This window comes from Notamacropus eugenii, chromosome 2 (assembly GCF_028372415.1).
Source record: "Notamacropus eugenii isolate mMacEug1 chromosome 2, mMacEug1.pri_v2, whole genome shotgun sequence".
NCBI classification, from domain to species: Eukaryota; Metazoa; Chordata; class Mammalia; order Diprotodontia; family Macropodidae; genus Notamacropus; species Notamacropus eugenii.
Genome location: NC_092873.1, coordinates 94,577,006 through 94,600,767, shown reverse-complemented (window position 1 = coordinate 94,600,767; position 23,762 = coordinate 94,577,006). Strand labels below are relative to the sequence as shown.

Here is a 23,762-nt window from a genome sequence, read left to right as displayed (position 1 = left end):
CCCCTCTTCCTTCCCGGAGAAGCCGAGGATCCCGAAGGAGAGGGTGGAGGGGGGAACGCCGTTCCTCCGTCACGTGACTGGGAGTGACCTTGCGCCCGGACCCCATGGGGGCTTCTGACCCGGAAGTGGCGCCTCGGGTTGGCTGCGGCGCCGGGGGGATGGTGAGAGCGGAACCTGGAGCTGGAGGCGCCGAGCGGGGAGCGCCGCCGGGGGCTGGGGCGTGGGGACTGCAGCCCCCGCGGCCGCCCCGGGCCTCGTCCCGGGGCGTGGAGGCGGCGGCCGCGACTGCCCTGGGAACCGGGGATGGCTCCGCGGCCACCGAGGCCCTGTTCCTGGCGTTGGGGGCCGGCGTGACGGCGCTGAGCCACCCGCTCTTCTACGTGAAGCTGCTCATTCAGGTGCGCCCCGGCTCTGGGGCTGGGGGGCAGCAGTCCGGGGGGTCCGGGGGAAGGGGAGAGGGGAGGAGAGGGGAGCGGGGAGGGGAGCCGAGGGGCACGGAGAGGGGGCAGGAAGGAAAGTGAGGGGAGCCGGGGGGGAGGAGCAGCAATCCGGGGGGGCCCGGGGGAAGGGGAGAGGGGAGGAGAGGGGAGCCGAGGTGGGGCCGAGGGGCACGGAGAGGGGGTTGGAAGGAAAGTGAGGGGAGTCGGGGAGGGGGGAGCAGCAATCCGGGGGGGCCCGGGGGAAGGGGAGAGGGTCAGGCTAGGGGGAGAGACCTGCGTGGGGGACTTCGGAAGAGAGGAGGGGGAGAAGGGGAGTGAGGGGAGGGGAGGGGAGGGGAGGTAGAGGAGTTAAGGGGGAAGGAGAGGACCGAGGAGTGGAGGGGGTTTGGGGCTGTGGAGAGAACTAGTAAGAGGGAGGTTAGGGTTAGGAGAGAGTCTGAGGTGGGCGTTGGGGGTTGGGGGTGGGGATCCAGTTAAGGGAAAAGGTCCAGTGAGAGAGAGAGAGATTGTGATCATGGAGCTCTGTGCCTGCTGATGGATACTGGAGAGAGGAGTGAGATGCGTGTGTGAGATTTGAAGCTGAGGTTCCTGGGTGACAGGATAGGTAGATCTAGAACAGGAGACATTCAGATCTGAAAAGAGAGATGGAAGGGATCTAGTCCAGCCTCCTCATTTGAAGTTTATTTTGTTATTTTTTCAGCACAAGCATTTAGTTTTTTTCTCCCTTACACCTCCCTGACTATTAAAAAAATAAAAGGTAAACAAAACTCCTATAACAAATAGACACTATCAAGTAAAACCAGTTCCCACATAGGCTGTATCTCCCTTTTAAGGGATGATGAGCATTCTTTCATTATCAGTGGTCTGGAATTATCAACCTCCTCCTTTTATAAATAGGGAAGCTGGGACTCAGAGAGGTTAGTGACCTCATATAGGTACACACACACTCTCTCTCTCTCTCTCTCTCTCTCTCTCTCTCTCTCTCTCTCACTCTCTCACTCTCTCACTCTCTCACTCTCACTCTCACTCTCACTCTCTCTCTCTCTCACTCACTCCACTCACACAGCTATCACTTGCATTCAAACTTTTTTTACTTCTGGCCTGACTTATTGCATTAGCCTCCTAATACATCCCCCTGCTTCAAGTGTTTTCCACTCTCCAATCCATCCTACACATGCTGCCAAAATAATTTCCTTAAGCACAGATTTATTTTCTCAATAAACTCTGGTAGGTTTCTCTTGTCCTCTAAGATTAAATATAAACTCCTTTGTTTAGCTTTTAAGGCCCTTCACAACCTAACCCTAATCTATCTTTCCAGCCTAACTGGATGTTACTTTCTCTCCTTGAACTCTTCTGATCTAGCCAAAGGGGTTCCCTCTGTTCCTCACACACTGCACTTTACACGCTGTACGTAATGCTCATAGAGTCCTGCTGTTAAGTAGGCAGTTTAAACACTATCTTCTGCATGAAGACTTCCCTAGTCCCTCCACCTGCTAGTGCCTTCCCTTCCAAACTATTTTGTATCTAACTACTTTCTACATAATTATATTTAACTTTATACTTATGGTGTGTATGTTTATATGTCCTTGTCATCTCTCCTGTTAGAATGTAGGTTTCTTGCAAGTAGGGATTTTTTTCATTCTTTGTGAATGTACCTAACATAGTACCTAGCACAGAGTAAGCTCTTAATAAAAGCTCATTGATTGGTTGGCTCTAAATCTGGAGTTCTTTCCACTTTGTAATTGGGGACAGGAGTAATTAAGATTTGGGGATATGTGGAATGAATGTGAGCAAAACTTCCAGGTGACAGCTTGGGTATATGTGGAATGGGGTAGAAAGATTTGGCGTGTGAGCTTGAAGTGACTAGTTTTAGATTTTAGAGTGATGTTTTTTGAGGACTGGAAATCAGATTTGGGTGTGTAGTTATGTGTGATCAATGTAGGAGGAAATTTGGAGTGTGAATGGAATGGGGGCAAATATTCCTAGGTTGCTGGGGACCAGAGGAACTTGAATTTGTGATTGTTGGGTAATGCAGTGAGACACTTAGGTGAGATGTGAGGATTTATAGAGTGGATGTAAGGTCTAGGTGTGACCAAGATTTTGAGTTACAGGGATTTGGGGAGGTATAAAATGAGTGTGACATTTGGGTTTGAGATTTGGGGTGACAGCTCAGGGGAGCTGTGAAATGGGAGAAACAACTTTGTGTTTGGGTATAGTGGGGTACCTCAGTTTTGAGAATAAGTAGGGTTGGGGTAGACAAACTTGGTGCCTAAAATGGGAGTAATTCACATTTGAGAGTGGTATATTTGGGTGTGGCACAAACTAGATTTAACAGATTTGAAAGTAAATTTGAAATGAACATGACTTGGGAATTGGAATAACTGATATTTGAAGGTAATTGGAAATACATGTGGCAGGAATTTGGAGATGATTGGGAATGGACATGACAGATTTGGTATGTTTGGAATTTGTTATAACTAAGATTTGAGAGTGAAATAGGAATGAGATGGTCAACCAGCTTGACTTAATTCATTTTTTTTTTTTACTACCTAGACTGTAGATCAGGGAAATGCCATACCTGGATTTTAACAAAACATTTGATAATCTTGTGCTGTTCTTGTCAGCCAAGCAGTTTGTTGGAATCAGAACTGGCTGAGTAGCTGGACACAAAAACTCATCACTAAGTCATCACTGATGATTTAGCTTGAAAGGAGGTTTTCACTTGGAGTGCCCCCAAGCATTTGTGCTTGGCTCAGTGCAGTACAGCAATTTAAATCAGTGACTTCAATAAAGGCATGCTTATCAGATTTGCAGATAGCACAGAACCCAGAATTGCACAACCGGGACATGAGTCAGAACCTCAAAAATATCTTGACAAACCAGAACATTGTGTTAACTAGAATAAGTGGAAAATTAATAAGGACCAATGGCAAATCTAGTACTTGTGTCCAAAAAAATCGCCCTAACAAAATACAAGCTGGGGGATGTGTCACTAGACAACAGGCAATATGAAACATTTGAAAGTTTTGGTGGATTGTAACTCATTATAAGTTGATAATGGGTTATGGAGATCAAAAAAGTTAAGAGAAGCATACATTGTCTTAGGTGAACCCAGTCTGGAATATTGTTCATTTTTGGAGACCACCTTAATGTGGAGTAGGACATTAATAAGCTGATGTTCAGGAAAAGGTAACCAGGATGGTGCACAGCCTCGAGATTGTGCTATGTGAGTATTGATGAAAGGAGCTGAGGAATATTTAATCTAGAGAAGAGAAGATTGGGAAGTAGGGGAAGGTGGGAAACAATATGTTAGCCTACTAGTAATTTAAAAGACTGTCACATGGAAGGAAGACTCTTCTACTTGGCTATAGGGGGTAGAACTAGGAGCAGTGTAGTTGCTGGTCATTGTAGGCTCAGTGTAAGGAAAATTTTCCTGGCAAGTAGCTTATTCAAAGTTGGAATGGGTTACCTTGGGAGCAGCATGTGTTCTCCTTCATTGGAGATTGTCAAGTATAAGCTGAAAAGATTCTTGTTAGCTATGTTAAAGAAGAAATTCTTATTTAGGGTTGGGCTGGATTACCTCTGAGGTTCCCTCAAACTGAGATTCTCAGTTGTGGGGATGATCAGAGTCATCGAATAGCAGAGTTTGAAGGGCCCCGCCCCCACGCCTTAAAGATTATCAAGCCCAACACCTTTATTTTATGGAGAGCAAAACAGTCTTATAAGGTGACTTATCCAGGGTCTCAAAGCTAGGATTTGGGGGGCATGTTGTAGAGGATATGAATGGGATTTGGTTATGGTTGATATGACTGGTAAGCTATGATATGATATTTGTGACCGTAATTTAGGGAATGATTGGAAACAGACATAGATGAGAAATAGATGTGGCTGGGAATGAAGAAACCGGCATTTAGGATATTTGTATGTGTCTGTCAGGGCTAATTGAGAGACTTCAGGATGATGAATAGCTGGGATATTGATCAGTATCTAGTGAAATTACTCCCTGGAGAAGTGATACATGGATACAAGACATATGGAGGGGGTAGGGGGATGGGTGGAGGGACAGAGCAAGGAGATTTGTAGGGTCCTTGTCACAATTGGTGCTTAGAAGGGGAAACAGGTACCAGGAAACAGTGACTAGGGTGAGCATGGTTGAACATGAATGACCTAAGCTTGTTTTCTTTATCTGAAGGTCGGGCATGAACCATTGCCTCCCACTGTAGGGACCAATGTGCTGGGGAGGAAGGTCTTCTACTTGCCCAATTTCTTCACCTATGGTGAGTAGTCTTTACATCCATCGTGGGAAAATACTTGGGAAAGAGGCCTCAGGCCCAACTCTGCTCAACTGAGATGGAAGAGGAGAGATCAAACTGCTTTCTGGCTGAGTCTAATGCAGGGGTGGGAAACCTGTGACCCTCTAGGTCCTCAAGGGTGGCCTTGGACTGAATCCAAACTTCACCAAACAAATCCCCTCAATTAAAAGATTTGTTGTGTAAAACCTGGACTAGGTCAAAAAAGTGCACCCAAGGACCTAAAAGGCCACATATGGCCTGGAGGAGTCAGGTGCCCCACCCCTGGTCTAATGGATCAAGGGAACAATGCAGTCATTCTGTTTGGTTTGAGCCAGGGGTGGAGAAGGGAATTTGGAGAATGTAGCCAAAGACTAAGAAACTGGTGATCTAGTATCTGGGCCCCTGGAAGTAGAAAATGCAGCTTTGGTTCCAGCTCCTTGTAGAAAGAATTTTGTCCACCCACCCAACACTCAGCCCTGTTCATTTTATGAGGAGTGAACAGAAACAGAGGGAAGACGCCTAGAATTGGAAGCTGCTGAGTCCCCATTCCTTTACGCACAATATTTATTGCAAGTACTGAGTACTTTTTAGTGGTCATGCTCAGTTATTTTGTTGTTGTTGAGTTGTTTCAGTCATGTCTGACTGTAGATAGATGCTAGGGTGATGCCATTTCCTTCTCCAGTTCATTTTACAGATGAGGAAACTGAGGCAAACAGGGTTAAGTGGCTTGCGCAGGGCCACACCACTGGTAAATGTCTGAGGTCAAATTTGGACTCAAATCTTCCTGACTCCAGGCCTGATCCTCCGTCCACTGCACTTCCTTCCTTTTCATTGGCAGAGGGAGAAGAGAAAATAACTGCTTGTTCATTGCAAAACAATTAAATAAACAAAAATTAAAAATTGGATTTCATACCTGTCATTGCGCTGTGCTTACTTGGAAGTCTCAATTAAATTTAAATATTAAAATGTCTGTTAAAATGCTTTGAAACCTATAGAGTTCTATCTACGTGTAAAGGCAAATCATCTCTCCCTTTGGACCTCATTGTACTGCAGAAGAGGCCGCTTGTAGTTCAGTGGAAAGAGTCCTGGATTTGGAAACAGAAGGCTCAGGTTCAAACCTGTTTTACTAGCTATCTGTGTAACCTTTATTTACTCACACCACTTCTTTGGGTTTGGTTTCACCCTGTAGAAGATAAAAGTGTTAGGTCGGGTGATCTCTAATGTCTCTTTTAGAGATTTTATGATTTTGTGATCCTAAAATGAGGTGGTTAACTGCTTCATGATCCCTTCTCACATGTCCCACTCTTTCTCACCAGTGTAGCCATTTGAGCACCTCTGCTTTAGCACTACTTTGAGGGAAATTCTCATTTTTCTCCCTCAGTCATTCTTTCTAATAATCGTAGTCATTTTTATTTCCCAGCATTCAAAGAACATCAGGAAACATGGATGCAACTTCCCCAAAAATGGTTCCTTTTCTCTGATTCTGTAGCCAAAAGGAAGTTCAGGCTGAGGTCATCTCACACCTATTTTCATAAGACTCTCCCTCTCTAGCCTTTGGTCAGTTCACAATGGCTTTGGGAGAAGCTCCACTACTCAAAAAACCATGAATATCAATTCTCTCCCCAGTTCTCTTCTTGGTATTGGGAGCAGAGGAGAGCCAGGCAGAAGGAGTAGTTCTTTGGGGAAGTTACTTCATTTATTGGGTTTTTTTTTGTTTATTTAAGGGATCTGTCTGCCCTTAAATGAGGAATGAAGGGACAGGAATGAGTCCTTTTTCAGTGGTGGTGGTATGGGGGAGGCCAGACACCTGGGAAAAAGAAAAAAAAAAAGGTTGGAGATTGAGGGAAATCAATGAATCTTAAAACCAAAATTCTTGTATGTTAACAGGTGTGTGTGTGTGTGTGTGTGTGTGTGTGTGTGTGTGTCTGTCTGTCTGTCTGTCTGTCTGTGTCTGTGTGTCTGTGTGACCAGAGGCCTGGGATAATTAAATTGTTATTCATATTACCATTAGCCAGTGATAGCTCTGAAAAGAGAGTAAGGAATGCCTGTTAAGATACTTTTTACCCATTTTCCCTACTTCCAGATAGGGACAGTATCCTAAGGGGCTCTATATTTGACTTGAGCCTAGGTGTTATGAGTAGAGATTCAAATTTCTGTCATCACTTCTTTCTTTTTAATGACAGTCCAGGTCCTAGAGGGTGCTTTGGACAGTCTGGGCAGTTCCCAGCTCATAATGTTAAGAACAGTAATACTCATTGACATTTCTGTAGCTCTTAAGTCTTACAAAGCACTTTGCTTATGGTTACATTAAGTGGGAGCTATTAAACGTCAGAACTAAGATTTAAATCCAGATTTCCTAGTTCCAAGTCTAGCCCTCTTCGCTCTACCTCCTGTGGTCCTAAATAGTGGGAAGAACACCTTAAGAAATATCACAAGCAGCCACATTGAATCCAGTGCTGGGAGAAATACTTGGAATCATAGACACAGAATGGCAGAGATGGGCCGGCCCTTAAGTATCATCCAGTCCAAGGAAGAAACAGGCCCCAGGAAATGAAATGACTTAGCCCAGATTGTAGCAGAGCCATGCTCAACACAGTGTATCTGTGTAGTCGGTAGTGTTTATGGTTTCACATGCTTTACATGCTGCCAACTTCACTAATAACTCCTTAACATCCAGGTATGTACACAAGGCTTTGGTTTCTCTTGCCCAGTGCTAGTCCCAGTCTGTTTTGGTTCCCCTTTGTCTTTCCTCCATTCCCACATCCCTTTCTTATAAGCTTTGTTCTTTTCCCTCCTCCTTCCTGGTCCCTTGTGTTCCCAGTCTTCCCACTATCCTAACTCCCACTCCAGTTACCCCTTTTCCCATTGAAGAGGGCCAGAGAGGCTCCCACAGGAGCTGGTTCTTAAGGATCCATTAGTGTTGCTTTAACCAGAGGGTGGCCAGACTCCTGCCTCAGCAGTTTATCAGATCTGGAAAGGTTGTAACCATGCTCTGAACTGGGCAAGAACTTTTCCTCATATTTGCTATTGCTTGTTTGCTGGATCTGCCCTTTATGAGGTTAAATTTCTTTCTTTGGGGACCAAACTAACCAGAGAATGGGGAGCATCATGAGTTTCAAGCTAACCTAGCTAATTGTCAATGTTGAGGTCTCTTTGAAGAGTTCTAGCTATAATAGCCCTACAGATATTATCTTGAATTTCTGCTCTCTTTTTCTTCAGAAAATGTGCTCTCACTTTTGTTCATTTGCCGTTAGCATAGCTCTTTGAGATGGAAAAAAATAAGGATTCTTATCCCATTTCATAGATAAGAAAATTAAGGATCAGAAAGAGAGTTTAGGTGCTTTTCCCAAGGTTAGCCAGTGAGTCTGTATGGTGGTGATCTGTCTCCACTGTGCCATGATGCATGTTCTTAAGGCACAGATGTCAAATGAAGCCCCCTGGCTCAGGAGTGCTCCTGAACCAAATTTTAAAAGATAAAGTGAAAGGTGTAACAAAAGAAATAAAAATATAACAGAGATCTTGTAAATTTTTGGTTTTCTAAGTTAGTAAATGGCCCACTAAGGTCATTTTCTGTTTGAATTTGACACTGCTGTTCCAAGAGACTAGGAAATTATTACCACCAACAATTTTTCCTCCTGCTTTTACCACCACGTGGAGCTAGGAAAACCTACCACATTAGAGGCTCCATGAGTTTTTTGTTTTTTACACCAGCCATTCCTGGATAAACACTGGCTGCCTTCCCAATACCCTAGTCCTCCTGAAGTGCCCCCTTGTAACAAATGACGATGGTTAAACAAAATTTGAGATTTAAATAATTTAGATCTAGCTTATTTCTAGGCTTATGGCTAGAGATAAATTGAGAATAAATATTAATATGAACATTAAGCATTTACTATTTGCAGATCACTATGTACACTGTTCTAAGGGAGCACTAGACATCCCAGCAGATGGCCCCTGCCTTTCACGGAGTTTTATAAAGCACTTTCCACCCTACAGCCATGTGAAATAAGTAGTTTGAGGACTGTCCCCATCTTGCAGATAGAGAAGAAACTTTTTTTTTTTTGAGTTAAGATTCGAATGCAGGGCTCTGGATTCTAAGCCCAGTGCCCTAATACACACTCTAACCATGCAGCTCTTTCCTGATGCTCCCTCCCTTTCTATCCTTAGCTCTTTGTTCCTTTGTCTTAGTTTCTAACTATCAAAGCATATGCCTAGAACAAATAACACTCAGATAATTTTTACAGAGTCTCCAGTCTTCCTCTCTAGCCAAGTCAAACTGGGGTGTGAAAACTCCTTCACATTTTCTTTTATTTCTGCAATGTATGTTCACAGCCACCAGATGTCTAGAGAGAGCTGAGCGTCTGGACACAAAGGGGAAATAGGCGTTGGTTGGAAAGTAAGGGGACTTTCAGGCTTTCTGAATGAGACTCTAGTTTTATTAGAAAGATTTTTTAAAACTTGATCAAGTAAAGTAGTGAAGGGACACTTTTCTGGAGCAAAGAACCTGCTTTTTGTACACTGATAGGTTTTACCATCACAAATTGCTTACAGTGTTTTGAAAACAGCCTGCTAACGTTCAGAGGCTGGGCCCTCTCTCCCCTCCAGCCCTGTATACCTGATACAAGAGTCAGTTAGATAGCTCCCTCAGCGTTAGTGATGAGTGAGAGGCCTTGGCAGTTGAGTACTCGCTTGTTCTCTGCTCTCCATCTCCCTCACCACTTGGCAGGCCTGGAGTTACTGCCCAGAACTTTTTTACTGCCTTTGGAAAAACTGTTTTTTTTTCTCTTTAAGGCTTGCACAGAATGAAATGGGTTTCTTATCCACATTGTTTGAGTTAAGGAGCTGAAACGCTGCAGTTGAAACTTGAAAAGGAAGGATTTATTTTAAAGTTGACTAAGGAAAATATTTAACTTTCTTTGGTCATTTTTTTAAAAAGAGAAAAGGGCCAAGGAAATAATAATTCATATATGGTGCTTTTGTATTCACAAAGTGCTTTTCATCACAGTAGTTCTGAGAGGTACATAATGCAGATATTATCCTCATTTTCCAGATAAGAAAATGAATCTCAGAGAGGGGTCACCAGAGCCAGGACTTGAACCAGTGTTTTTTCTACAATTCCAGAAGAAAGTTTTTTTTTTTTTCTTGATGTTACCTATTCTCTTTAAAGTCACAACTGAAATACACATTACTGATCATCCAAGGTCAGGTTATTTTGGAATACTGTGAGGAAATAGTTATTTGATCAAATTTAGGTTGTAGTGACCACAAGTAGAAATTAATTGTCAAATGGGATGGGAATGAAACATATCTTTATTTTTGTACAGCCAGACATATCGTACAAGTGGATGGGAAGAGGGGACTGTTCCGAGGCCTGAGTCCAAGGCTCATGTCTAGTGCTCTTTCTACCCTGTCCCGGGGCAGTGTGAAAAAGGTAAGGCCATGGACATGCTTCATGTCCATGCATCATGCCACACAGTTAATTTAGGTCCTCTGTGACGTCACTTTAGGAACGGAATGTGCCCTGGCCACGTTCTAAAGTGCTATACTCTGTACTGTACCTTTGGTTAAAACCACTTGACTGTCACTTCCTGAATTTGGGGGGGCATTGGCCTTGTACAAATTAATTCTCTTATCTGGCTATAGACCTTTCTGAAAAAAGTTATAAAGTGTTCCTTACACAGTTGCATAAGACAAAGAATGACCACTCCCTGGATTCATAGATTTAGAAATGTCAGAGACCTTGGAAGGCTTCTCTCCCCCCTCCCCCCCCTTATTGTATAGGTGAGGAAACCAGAGCCTAAAAGGTCTCTCCTATATTTATTAAATGGCAGAATCTGGATTTGAACCTACTGATTCCAAATCCATTTGTTTTTCCATTACATTGTGCTGCCTGGCCTAGTTAGACCAATATAGGGTCAAGTTAAGAATTTTTTGGGTTTTTTCTAGTCCTCCACAGATGACTACTATAGGCCCATGAAAGCAAATGACTGCTTTGCTTGTCTGGGTAACTTTAGGAATAACCCTCTACTGAGGGAATCATCTTAGATTCATCAAAGGGGTATTGCAGAAGAAAAACTGAGCAAGGGGTAGAGTCTGCTGAAAGGCTCACCAAGATCTCTTCCATCTTGGCTATCTCTCTGTGACTGTTTCTTTCCTAACAGTTGATCTTAGGGGCAAAGCTGGTGGCCATGTCCAATTTTGTATTTAGGAGATCATTTCCTCTCTGTTCATTCCCTGTCTCAGGCCTTCCCTTTGGAGGAGTTAGAACATGTATCCAGCAAGGATGATGTGAGGACATCACTGAAGAAGGTAGTGAAAGAGGTGAGTGTCACCTTAAGTGAATATCACTTAAAGATTAAAGTAGGCCAGGGGAGAGCTAGACACCAGAGCTTTGAACTGGGGTTGATCACCATCTGGGGGGGGATGGGGAAGGAGAGGAGAGGTGAGTAGTAGTGAACAGTGGTCACTTAAGGCTGTCTAGAAGGGATGAGAAAGCCTTTTTGGTAGCTTCTCTTCAACTCATCTTTCCCTCATCTTTCTGTCAGTTTTATTTTGGGAACTGGAGATCTATTTAACTGTCAATATTAAGAAGGAGTATTTGTTAAGCACTTAGGTAGTGTTCTACTCTACACTGTCAGTTAGACACATTTCCTATATTCTGGGAACTAAGAATGACCATTCAGGTATGGAGTAAATGAATTGGAAACATTAGTAATGAACTAAAGGGTTAGGATGTGTTATGGGCAGATGAAAGAAGAACGAATTGATGAACTCCAAATATTGCTTGGATGAGATGGGATAGAGGAATTTATTTTTCCAGGAAAAGTTAAGGTTTTTTTAGGAGTCACTTGAATGATAAACTGCCAGGGTATAAGTGGTATAATTCATGATTTAGGAGAAGGCTTAGAGACAGAAAGAGGGTAATTGAATGAAAAAGAATTGAGGAAATGTCCATTGGAAGAGTTGGAGGTGAAGAAGGAAATGAGATGAGTGATATTATCTGAAGTATCTTAGAAAAGTTTTGAAGCACAGAGTGAAGATCCTTAGCAGGTCCACAAGGGAGGTGTAGCCAGGGGACCACATAGCCAATTGATGTGGAGAGCAGCATTAAGCATTAACTGGTAGTAAGCTTGATGCTAAAGGTCTAAAGTCTGGTAAGGAAGAGATTGTGATCATCCATGTTAGACTTGGCTGTGACTAGCATTACCAAATCGTAGCATGTTGGGGCTTAGAGATTCTGCCAGGCTCATTTTAACATTTGAGGAAATTTAGGCCCAGAGAGGTGAATTCATTCCTGATTTATCTAGTACACACAGGTTGTTAGTAGTACCACAGAACTAGTACCCAGGTTTTCTCACTCCCTGTCTTGTGTACTGTAACCATGACTCTACCACATTATCAGGAGAGACTGAAAGAAAGGAATGAATGTAGAAGAAGAAATAACAACATCAGGCCGGATGTGCGCACTGAAAGCAGATGATAAATTTAAAACCACCGTTAGCCTTTGTTATTTAAGAATTGAATGCTGTGATCTTGCTACAAATAATGCACAGAAAGAAAATGAATAGCTGTCTCTATTATAGCCATGGTAGAGAACGAATTGGTGACAGGTTATATAGAGTTTTAAGAAATCTTATAGTTAAATTTGTAGGGCAAAATTGGACCAAATAAAAAGGGTTTAGGGGATGGAATGATAACAGAAGAATTATTTTGAGACCTAAAGGAAACATGTTGATGTTTCTCTGCCTGTAACAAATAGTTCAGGACACCAGGAATGATGAACAAAAGCCAATCTAGGCCTACCTTCTTCTAGGACTGAAACCTTCCCCAGTTACTCCAGCCTGAAATGCCATCTCAGTCTTCTAAACTATAGGACTTGCTGTCTCAGAAACTATACTGCCCATTTTCAAATCCTAGCACAGTGTAAACGCTAAATATTTGTTCATTTAAGTGATAAATAGATGACTCTAAGACACAGATCACTTTAGTCTTTGAATTCTCTCAGCTGAGAAGTCTTCCTCAAGTCAGTGTTGCACATCCTATCATCCTGGGTTGTGGAAGTTTAGGGTGGAGCAGAGGAAGAATTCTTTTTGTAGGGTATCTTTTTATGGGATATCCGATCTGAACTGCACCCTGTGAACTGCTGATTTGGGTTGTTTTCCCCATAAAGGCTACTTATGTTCCATGGCCAAGTGCATTGGGTCTTATACCTGGGCCAGGCTTTGCTCCTAACTCCCTCCTTTTTTTCCTAGACTTCCCATGAGATGGTGATACAGTGTGTGTCCAGGGTACTCTCTCACCCCCTGCATGGTGAGTCTGGGGAAAAGTACATTTGAAATCAAATCTAAAATAGTTTCCATTTGGTCTAAGTCCTACAGTTAAGTGGGAAGTATAATTAAGAACTCTCCCTTTGACCTGTCAGCTAGAGGTAGTGGCTTCAAATGCTGATATTTCCAGGTGGTTAGTTATCTGAAACTTCCTAATGTAAGCTGTAGTGCCCTTGGCATCACATTGTTAGGATGAAAAGCAAGACATCTATCATAGGATAATTATGATTTTTCTTGCTCAGAGAGTAAAGTCTCCAAGAATCTTGTCTTCCCAAACCTTGATAATTTCTTTATTTTTTTTTTTTTAAGATCCTAGGTTTTAGAAAGGTACAGAGGAATCTTAGATATCAACTAATTCTGCTTCATTTTAGGGGACAAATTTGAGTTCTGCTGAGTTTAAGTAACTTAGCCACTTCACAAAGTAGTAAGTAAAGCCAGGATATGAATTCAGGTCCTCTGTTAATCTGATCGGAACTAACTCCATGGACATGGAGAAGTGGGGGGCAGCCTATGGCAAGATAATGATGACAAGCCAAGCAAAGGTATGGCATAAACTAATGTATAGAAATGAGAAAACTTGGGAGTACATTCACAACTGAAAATAGTCCAATTAGATAATGTAACAGAAAGAACCCCAACATACACAGGAGGGCCTGCTGCACAAGTTCTTAGATCTGCTTTTCTAAAAGGAACGCAACTTTTGAGGGGCCGACAATCTACTGTAATCAAGCACATATATCATTCACTTAGTTCAGGGGAAAAGTCAGCTCCCTGAACTTCAGAGAAAACACAAACAGAAAGACCAACAGACAGGGCTTCTAGCTGTCTGACCATAGATGGTACATACATCATTACCAGAGAGAGAAACACAAACATCTGGGTTTTCAAAGCCAGGGGGGCTCCTTAGCTGCTACCCAGAGTCTTGTCTGGTCACACCAACCTTCTTCCAAAAAAAATAAGCCCCAAAGTAAAACTTCACCTCAAAGTATATATACACTTTTCAGAGCCAGAGGGCACAACCCTTGGGACCCAGTGCCTCATTAGAAATTAACACAAGGTATCTTGAGGCCTATTAATGGGCAGGGAAGATCTTTAACTCTTCCCCTCCACCCACCATTAATCTTATATTAGCATTACAGACAAGAGCACAGGGGAGGTGTGAAGAGACATGTCCTCTTCCCTCTCCTTGGGGATCATATTATTCTTTTTTGACTTGACAACCAAATCCTTTTTGCAGATATCAATGTACAATTAATAAAATCCTATTCTAGAAAAAGAAAGATCAAGTAATGAAAGCAAGAAATTCATTTAGCATTTTGAAAAACTTGAGCTCCTTCCCTTGCATCCTCCCTCTTGTTGACTTTTTCTTAATATAAACTAAAGGGTGTTCACTTGCTTCCAACCAGAAACTTCTCCATATTGATTTGGCTCCTGCTTTCTCAATCTGTCTAGTATGTTCTCCTGTTGTTACTGTGATAACTAGCTGGTTGTCACACATTTACCTGTGTATTCCTTAAGTGTGACTTTTTAAGTGATATTTGTGATAAGAGATATGATTCCTACCAAGGCAGGATTGAGGTTGTTCCAGCGTATCTTCCCCACCTGATTCACACTAAATTGAGATAGAAAATCTGAGCCTCCTGGCTGCTCCCATGATAATTTCTACCTACTCATGGAGATCTTGGCTTGTGATATAAGTATAGAGCAGGAAGAAAGAGATCACCTCCTCCAGCCCCAAATGAGATGCCCAAGACCACTCAGGGATAAGTAAGTAGCAAAGCTAGAATTTGAACTCAGGTCCTCTGTTAATTTGATCAGAGTCTGGACCTGTGGAAATGAAGCAGGGAGGATCAGGCATGGCACACCTTTCAAAGAGCTGAAGTTGGCAGAGGTGGGAAGGGTGTGGGACAAGTTTAGAATCAAGTAGTCCAGTTTGACTAGAAGATAGGGTGTGTGTTGGCAATTGTATACACCCCACCCTTCTATCCCAAATAGAAACCACAGGATTGAGAGCAGAAGGAATCCTGGAGCCCCACTGTGCTTAGCTCCTCATTTTTTAGATAAGGAAACTAAGGCCCGCAGGAGAGACTTGCTCAAAATTACACAACTAGCAGGTAGCAGGTACAGGCTTCGAATCCACATTCTGTGACTCCATTTCTACTGGTCTTGACACTGCACCACACCTGCCTTTTCTTTTCTTCCCTTCCTGTGACTCATACCAGTTTCCATGTTAGATATTGTGGGGCCAAGGACATGGGTGAGTATGGGCACTGGTGCACCTGACTACTTGTATTTAGTTCTGTTTTCCTCCCTTAGTCATCTCGATGCGCTGTATGGTCCAGTTCGTGGGGCGGGAGGTCAAATACAGGTGGGTGATTCTGAGTATCCTTTGATGCAAACATTTGTTTGCTGTTTAGATGTCTAGTGGGAATGCCCAGGTCTGATCTCTTCACCATCTCATTTAAGGTCTCCCTAGATCTCCATCCATTGCCCAGATAAATGGTGCAGGCAGCTAGTCTGCAAGAACTTGAACTGCTTCTTTCTCTGACCTGAAAGCTATATTGCTCTTATAGCTCAGAGCTTTTCTAGTCATATGAGAAAAAAGCATTAGATCCTCAGGGAGCTGCAAGCTGTGCTTTTCCAGACTCCCAGTCAGGGTCGCCTTGGGTCTGGTCCTGAGAACAAGAGATAGTCTTTCCAGGACTATTAAGGATAGAAGACATCTTTGAATTCCAGTATGGGGTCCACTCTGGTCCATAATTCCCTGGGCTCTGGAGTTGACCCAACTCCCCAAGGTGACATCAGGTCTAGCATGACCTATTGGTCAGTCTTGGGAAGTTCATTCTCATACTTTTTTCTGGCCTGTCTTAAAGTTTGTTGGCAACTCCTAATACCTTGGCTTTTCCATCAACCTACATTATCACAATCACTGTATGCTCTGGGTTCATTTGTTCATTTGTTAATTCATTCAGTAGACATTTACTGAATATAGACCATGGACAGGGCACTGTGATGTGGGCCATACAGACACAGTGTTTGTTCAGTGATGATTGTGCCTCCTGTGCTCCCCTCTGAAGCCCTGCATGTAGGAAAGAGGCTGGCTCTGGAGAAACTTTACACTAGTGCACAGACTTTCCCCAACACTTTCCTTTCTCTCTAAGTCATATGTACTGCACTCAGGCTGCTGCATGGCTTCCATTTCAGGACAGCATAATGTTTAAACAAGCCATGACATGGGATCTTAGGCTGGCCACTGGGAACCTGGCCTTGATATCCTTGACCAAGGAGAGGAAATGATGGGGGAGGGCCGGAAGAAAAGGTCTGGCCATTATGTCTGATATAACTTGTCAAATCCTTGTTTGGAAAGGGTAGAGAGGCCTGACAGGTGGGGAGGGTATCCTGTGGAGGAAGGAAGGGGAGGTAAACCTAATGGCACAGTGTTTCAAGGGATTTGACTCCCACTGTCTTTCTCTTTCCTAGGTTGCCCAGTCCCAGCTAGCCTTTGAATATGCTCCACTCAGGTCAGGACAGTTGACAGTTTATAGCTTTAGGTCTCAGAAGTTGCTGTTGTATCTCCTTTGCCTTTTATACCCATGATGCTGTTGTAGCTGCTACCGTGCCCCATGCCAGGCATGTCTGGCTGAAAAAGCTCTAGTTTTCCCTCTTTGGTGGGGCATGGCACTCTTCCCAGGAATCACAACTGCCTCTACCTCTTAGAAGGACCTGACCGTTCTGTGAGGCCTTAGAAGCAGTAGAAGGTGTGGCCAGCCTCCAGCATTACCTCCCATTCCCCAGGCCCATGATTTGTGTGTGCTGTCCTGCTGCTATTGCCCACCTCTCATCATGCAGAATCTCCTGGGAGGGTCCTCGTCATGGGATCTAGGATCTAGAGATCCCCCAGTTAACTTCTTCATTTTACATACAAGGAAGCTGAGGTTAAATGTCTTTCCCAAAGTAACAGAGGTATTCAGTAACACAGCTGGGATTCAAAGCCAGGGCCTCAGAATCCAAATCCAGTGTTCTTCCTACTCTACCCCTCTAGTTCCCATTGTCCTTTCTAGTACTTCTGTTTGACCTGTCATCTCCTCCACTGAAAGTTTGTTTAGCCATAGAAAAGCACCAAGATAAGGCTGGGAAAAAAGTCTTTGAAATTCAGGTCTCACAGACTTGTGGAATTGGCCTCTTTCCCCATCCCCTAAGAGAGATTGTCACTTCCCCTTCCTCTTTCCCCAATTCCTGTGAACATTAGGGTTTCCCCAGATAAAAAAGATAAGTTTGTATTGCTCCTTACTTGCAGGGCTTCCTTCTAACTGAGAATTGTCCTCTGTCCACCTCTTTCATGCATAATTTCATCTTTTCTGCAGTGGTGTGCTGAGCTCCATCGGGAAGATTTTCAGAGAAGAAGGACTGCTGGGGTTTTTTGCGTACGTGAGTTTAATTCTCCTTCCTTCCATATCTCTGAGGCAGCAGACAGTTGAACTTTGATTCAAATGGAAGTTTCAGAACTTTGTATCCCAAGCATGAGCTCTTTCATTGGACCCTCTTCCAAAAGTGAATGATTAGGTTCCAGAGGGGTCAACTGATTTGTCTAGGATCACCCTGATGGTTTTCAGGGTTATTTGTGCTGTTTCCTTTACCTTCACATCTTTAGGAGGTGCTTCATTTGGTTAGTTATCTTAAAACTAACTATATTCTGGAAATGTCATTGTGTTATATTACCTGCTTAGATGCAGTTAACTCTAAAGAGGTCCCTAAAGCAGGATTTTGCTTTTAATTCAAAATAGGCCCAACTGCAAGGTCAGCAATGGATGTATATAAGATACCAGGTATCAAGGCCACCAAAAACCCTGTGGATTTTTTGTCATAATTGTATTTGTTGTGCTGGTTATTTTGTAACACTTCTTGCAAGTGCCTCCCAAGTGTCTGTCTTGCCTTAAGACTCCTGGAGGCCATGTGCAAATTGGTTTCCCACACAGAAATTGTTCAGTGGGTTCATCTTGAAGAGCATTAGTTAAAATTCAACCCTCCTAGTCCTTTGGAACTATGCCCAAAGGGCTATAAACCCATGCATATCCTTTGACCAGCACTGCTAGGGCTGTATCCCAAAGAGATAAAAAGGAAAAGGACTTATGTGTACAAAAATGTTTATTTATAGCAGCTCTTTTAGTTGTGGCAAAGAATTGGACATTCTTTGGGAGGGGATATTCATCAATTGGAGAATGGCTGAACAAGCTGTGGTATGTGGTTATGATGGAAAACTTTTGTGCTTTAAGAAAGATGAGCAGGATGCTCTCAGAAAAACCTGGAAAGACTTAAATGAGCTGATGCAAAGTGAAGTGAGCAGGACCAGCAGACCACTGCACACAGCAGTCCCAGTATTATATGATGATCTACTACAAATAACTTAGCTCTTCTCAGCAATACGATCCAAGACAATTTTATGGGACTTATGATGAAAGGTGCTGTCCATCTCCAGAGAAAGAACTGGTAGAGCCTTAATGAAGATCAAAGATACTTTTCCTTTACTTTCTATATTTTTCCTGGGGTTTTTTTGGTCTGTTTTTTCTTTTACCGAATGACTTCCATGAAAGTGTTTGCATGACTACACATGTATAACTGTGTCAAATTGTTTGCCTTCTCAATGAAGGGGGAGGAGAGGGAAGGAGGAAATTTGGAATTCAAAATCTGAAAAAAATGAAAGAATGTTAAAATTGTTTTTTACAAGTAATTGGGAAAAATTAAAAATTAAATAAGATTTTTAAAAAATTCAACCTTCCTTGCAGGGCATTCTTGAGATTTGTAAGATATCAAGAGAGCAGAACATTCTAGAGGGGAAGATGATTGAGGAACTTGTTTCATGTGAATTGAAAAATGTACATTTCATATTAATATTCTAGATTAAGCTGCTAGTGAGTAACTGTTCAGATCAGTACAGTTTTAGGAGTATGAAAAACCTCAATTTTGAGAAAAGCTAATTTGTAATCTCAGGGAGAGGATCAAACATTCCTCTACCAGATACTGTATTTGGCTTAGCCCTCTGGTCATGTTACCAGGTACTTTAACTATAACTTGGTGCCTTATTTTCTGAAGCCTGGGTATGCTAAAGCTCTGGGGAAGACTTTTCCCTTACTTAACCTTTCACCTAAGATCATGGATGATAGACTAGAATTGGAAGGGACCTTGGGGATCTAAACCAACTCCTTTGTTTTAAAAATAAAGAAATTGAGACCCAGACAAGCTTTTCCCTCAAAAGTAACATTTAGGTCACTTGCTGTAAGTCACACAGCTAGTCAGCGATAGCGTCGGGATTTCAACCTGGGCCGTCTGACTCCAGGGATTTTCTTATCTTCTACTACATCACACTGCCAAGACCCAGGTATTCCCCTGCCATCCCTGCCCCTTGGGACTCGTCAGTGAATACTACTTCAATGTTGGGATTCACAACTTTGGCAGAGAATGTAATATCTGGTTCTTAACTTTGTTTTCAGGGGCTTGATCCCTCACCTCCTGGGAGATGTAATCTTCTTGTGGGGCTGTAACCTCCTGGCTCACTTCATCAATGCCTACCTGGTGGACGACAGTGTGAGTCACTCTGGTTGCAATTAAGGAAAGGCTAGAATTATCTCTTCCCAGACAAGTAGAACTGGGACCCATCTGCTTTTGTATGTAAAGGAAACATTTTAGAAGTAGAAACCTATTTCTTAAGTGATCAGAGATTCTGGATGGAGCTTCTTTGAGTCTGGATTTTGCAAATGTTAGGCCTAGGAGAAGCTTGTCAGTTTGAAACAAAAACATACACTTCAGTTGCCTTAAGTTTCTCTTAACTTCTTGAAAAGAAATCCTGAAATATCTGTTTTTACCAAAAGTATTGACTTCTATGTATCTAGGCCGCCTTTGGAGAGCAGCTTATCTTAAAAAGCTCTCTGGATCAGGGGCCTCTTGGTAACTTCCAGTTATGATTCTGTGATTGTGGTGATTCAAAACAAATTTTCCATGATTAATTCGAAGTCTGATGTTTAAAGAACATATTGTCTTATGATGCTTCCCTTTGTCCCTCTCCTTAAGTTGACGTGATGTTCCATGTCTAAAAGCTTTTCTAAAAACATCTTTTTAGAACTTGGCCTGCTGAATGCTGTTTGGCAAATTGGTTCATTTATGTGGAAGGGTTTTATTAGACCTTTAAAAGGCCTTTCCTGAAGGAGAATCTCGAGAAAGGAGGGGTTTTAGTTTCCTTTCCAGTCAAACGAGACTTAGATGAAGTGGGATGAGTTGGGGTTTCTTGGTAGCTAGAGACATCATAGGAAAGGACTATATATGATTAGCCACCCCAGTTTTGTGGATGGAAGTCGTTGGCCCTTAGCTGTTCCGTGGAAACTTCAGATTTGATCAGGTCTGCTAAGATGGGTGATCTGCTGCCATCACTGACTAAATGCTAAATATTTCATGCTTTGTGTCAGATATGAAGTAAATAACTTGTGATTTCTGATTTCCTCTTGTTTTTGGTTGAGTGTGTGCGTGTGTGCGTGTGTGTGTGTGTGTATGTGAGATAGGGGGAGAGGAGTGGGAGGGATAGGAATTCAGGTGACAACACTTGCGGTTAGGCAGCTACCTGGATCATATATGGAATCAACCTGATAATCCAAAGCATATGTTAATTAGCACTTTGTGGCCTGGAATCTAAGATACAACAAGAACATACATTTAAACCGTTGAGCAAATTTGGAATGAAGATAGTCAATAAAACCTACAGGCACCAGGGCAGATCCTTTGGTGAATTTTAGGAGCTGTTTAGCCAAAGGGAATTTGGTTTACAGTTGTTTTTTGTCAAGGATGAGGAATAGCAGTAGATGTTAAAGTCCAGATCCTTAAATAGGTAACCTCTTATTCCTTTGCTTCAGACCTCCCCTGGGTGTTGGGAAATTATCACATTTATATTGACCCTTTTATTCCATAATTCCTAACAAGGTTACCTTATATGCATTTTTAAAGTTTATTCTGTATTTATCTCGCCATGCTTTGCCTTGTCCTAACATAAAGGAGACCAGTTTTAAGGCCTTAGGAAGAAATGTGCTGAAAGTCAAAGCAAATTTGACATTTCCAGAGCATTGATGAGGATTAACTAGAGCTGCTTCTGGAACATTTTTTTGAAGGGAAGGAACACCACAGTTTAAAGCAGGAGATGATCAGGACAGATGGAAGCCAGAGACCTATAGTAAATTTGACTTTCTCTTCCTTTCTCGTTCTTCAGTTTAGCCAAGCATTGGCAGTTCGGAGTTACACCAAGTTTGTAATGGGGGTATGTATGCAGCCAGCTCTGTGGCCCAAAACTATGTTGGTTTAGGGTGGGGCTTGGCATCCAACTCTTTATGGGCATTTGGGGTGTGGATGGAAGTGAGACTTGGTAGTTGTCAGAACAGTTTTTATCAGTAGGGATGTGCTGAGGAGAATTTTGGTTTCTCTGGGTTTCAGATTGCAGTGAGCATGCTGACTTACCCTTTCCTCTTGGTTGGTGATCTCATGGCTATCAACAACTGTGGGTATGTATGTGTGAAGACTTACATTTCCTTGGAGCTGGGCTTTGAGAACGCAAAGACCTCCGTGACCCGACAAATAGGACTTGGGAAGTCCTGGAGAGATTCTTCTCTGATTTTTCTAAGCCAAAAGACTGCATCCATCCTTATCACTAGTTAAAGATAGCTCTGTCTGGCTCCATAGATTTCCCACATTGTGCCTTCCTTCCCCCACCCCAGATGTGGATCCTTGCCATCTGGTTACCAGCAGAAAGCAGGTGGAGATGTTCTGTGATCCCTGATGCCTCTGCCAGGGCATTTCTGGTTTACCCATTATTCAGGCCATGCCAGCATATCCCCTTTCTTTTCCCTTTTTTGGTTCTGACCCTTTGATTTTACTCCTGGGCAGATTGCTGGCAGGCCTCCCTCCCTATTCCCCTGTGTTCAAGTCCTGGATTCACTGTTGGAGATACCTGAGCATGCAGGTGAGTGAAGGTATTTGGGGAAAATGTCTTCTTTGGTTCTCTCTTTTTAAGTGTTTTATTAATGCTTTTTGGCATTACTAAGTTCTTTCCCTATAAGCGCAGATTTTAAAAAGTAATAGCCTTCATTATGGAAAAACAGAGCATCTTCCATGAGAAAATGCTCAGTTTCTCTAGCGATACTGGCCAGTTTGGGATGAAACACAAATTCTCTTGATCATGGTTCCAGATCACCTGGCTGCTGGTACCAAAAAAGATTCTTTTCTTGTTAGGAACCTGGTCTCAGTAGCCCTTCACAAAGCCCTGTGGCTCCACATTGGCATCATCAAATAAAACTTTTAAAACACATAATGTTTTGATATGTTTGATAATGGCATAAACTAGATGTAGATGGACCCTCTCTTCTGGGCATTTATGGTCCGAATCCCTGGTTCTCAATGTCTGTGCTTTTCACCACATCTATATAGGACCTAGTTAAAAGGCCAAGGAGGTAATACCATATAGTGGGAAAAGTACAACTTTTAGCAGATCGCTTCTTTTTGTGCCCATTCGCAGAAGGATGAGGTTGGACTCATTGGTGTCTAAGGTTCTTTCCAGCATTAAAACTCTGCTCCTTTGATAGGTTGTGTTTGTTTTATTGGTTTTTTTAATACTTGCCCCAAAGCTGAAGCTGGGGTTCATTTGAGAGAGGAAGTAAGGTTTCTTTTTTTCAACTGTCCCACTGTTCTGTTTTTTCAGGGTCAGCTTTTCCGGGGATCAAGTCTGCTTTTCCGCCGAATCTCCACAGCCTCAAGCTTCTCCATTGATTAAATCAGAATAGAGTGACTCCAATAATAAACACACCCTCTCTGCCCAGCCCAAGTGAAGGCTCCTTGTAAGATAACTGACTGTAATACAGTGGGGTTGGATGTTCACCATTCTGGTGATTATTAGTCATCCTTCAGCTGTGCAGCTAGGGAAGGGGTAGTGGAGTGTTGGGACAGTCTGAAAAGTCCTTACTCTGTACAGAATTAAAATGTTCTAAGACTGGTTGGCAGAACGGGACAAGGGGCAGGGGAGCAGTTTGTGAGAAACATCCCAGAGGCATTGCAAATGAAGTGAAAAAAATTATTAGTAAGGGCACCGAGGCTTCCTTCATCACCCCATAGCCAGGGTGGCAGCAAATGCCCCCTGTTGTCCAAAACTCAGGTAGAGAACAGATGAGCAAACTTCTGCTCAGCTTGGTTTTGTAAATGCAATAAATAACGATAATAGCGATAGCTTAAATTTATATGGCTTTTAAAAGTTTATAGAACATTGTCCCCATGACCGCTGGGGAGTGGGGGGATGGCCTGTTTTAATAAGTATCTTATATCACTTAACTCTTGATTAATAAAGCTTATGTGGTGTACTATAGTTCCCAGAGCACTTTACCTACTTTATTTCATTTGATTGTCTCAACAGCCCTAAGGTGGGCAGAATTTTTTATTCCCACTTTACAGACAAGGAAACTGAGGCTGAGCAGAGTTATCTTGCTGTGATCTTAGGATCATAGGATCACATACTAGTACATGACAGATCTGAGACTTGAACCCAAAATCTCTTAGGTAAGGACTCTGTCCTGGCTTTCCTAATATGGAAATGTTGTATATAGAAGTGTTTCATATGGGTCTGGTATTTGATTACCTGGATAATGTTAAATACTCTTGATCAAATGTAGTCTTTCTAAATG

The 23,762-nt window shown here is 42.6% G+C and overlaps 1 protein-coding gene across 1 annotated transcript; it reads left to right on the top strand.

Moving 5' to 3' along the window:
* Window positions 1–12: 12 nt before the first annotated feature.
* On the top strand, window positions 13–23,446 carry MTCH1 (mitochondrial carrier 1). The gene is made up of 12 exons (XM_072641960.1): window positions 13–398; window positions 4,633–4,717; window positions 10,057–10,163; window positions 10,976–11,053; window positions 12,985–13,042; window positions 15,376–15,427; window positions 17,424–17,483; window positions 19,548–19,641; window positions 21,308–21,355; window positions 21,529–21,596; window positions 21,979–22,054; window positions 22,790–23,446. Exons 1-12 carry the CDS (start codon window positions 105–107, stop codon window positions 22,859–22,861), a joined length of 1,092 nt encoding a protein of 363 aa, XP_072498061.1. The 5' UTR covers window positions 13–104; the 3' UTR covers window positions 22,862–23,446.
* Window positions 23,447–23,762: the final 316 nt, after the last annotated feature.

What these genes read in the sequence shown, in the direction of transcription:
- MTCH1 (XM_072641960.1), top strand. Translation starts at nt 105, where the DNA reads ATGGGGGCTTCTGACCCGGAAGTGGCGCCTCGGGTTGGCTGCGGCGCC. An exon ending in ACTCTCTCACCCCCTGCATG is followed by an intron (nt 13,043 to 15,375) that starts GTGAGTCTGGGG and finishes TTCCTCCCTTAG; the next exon opens with TCATCTCGATGCGCTGTATG. An exon ending in ATGGCTATCAACAACTGTGG is followed by an intron (nt 21,597 to 21,978) that starts GTATGTATGTGT and finishes ACTCCTGGGCAG; the next exon opens with ATTGCTGGCAGGCCTCCCTC.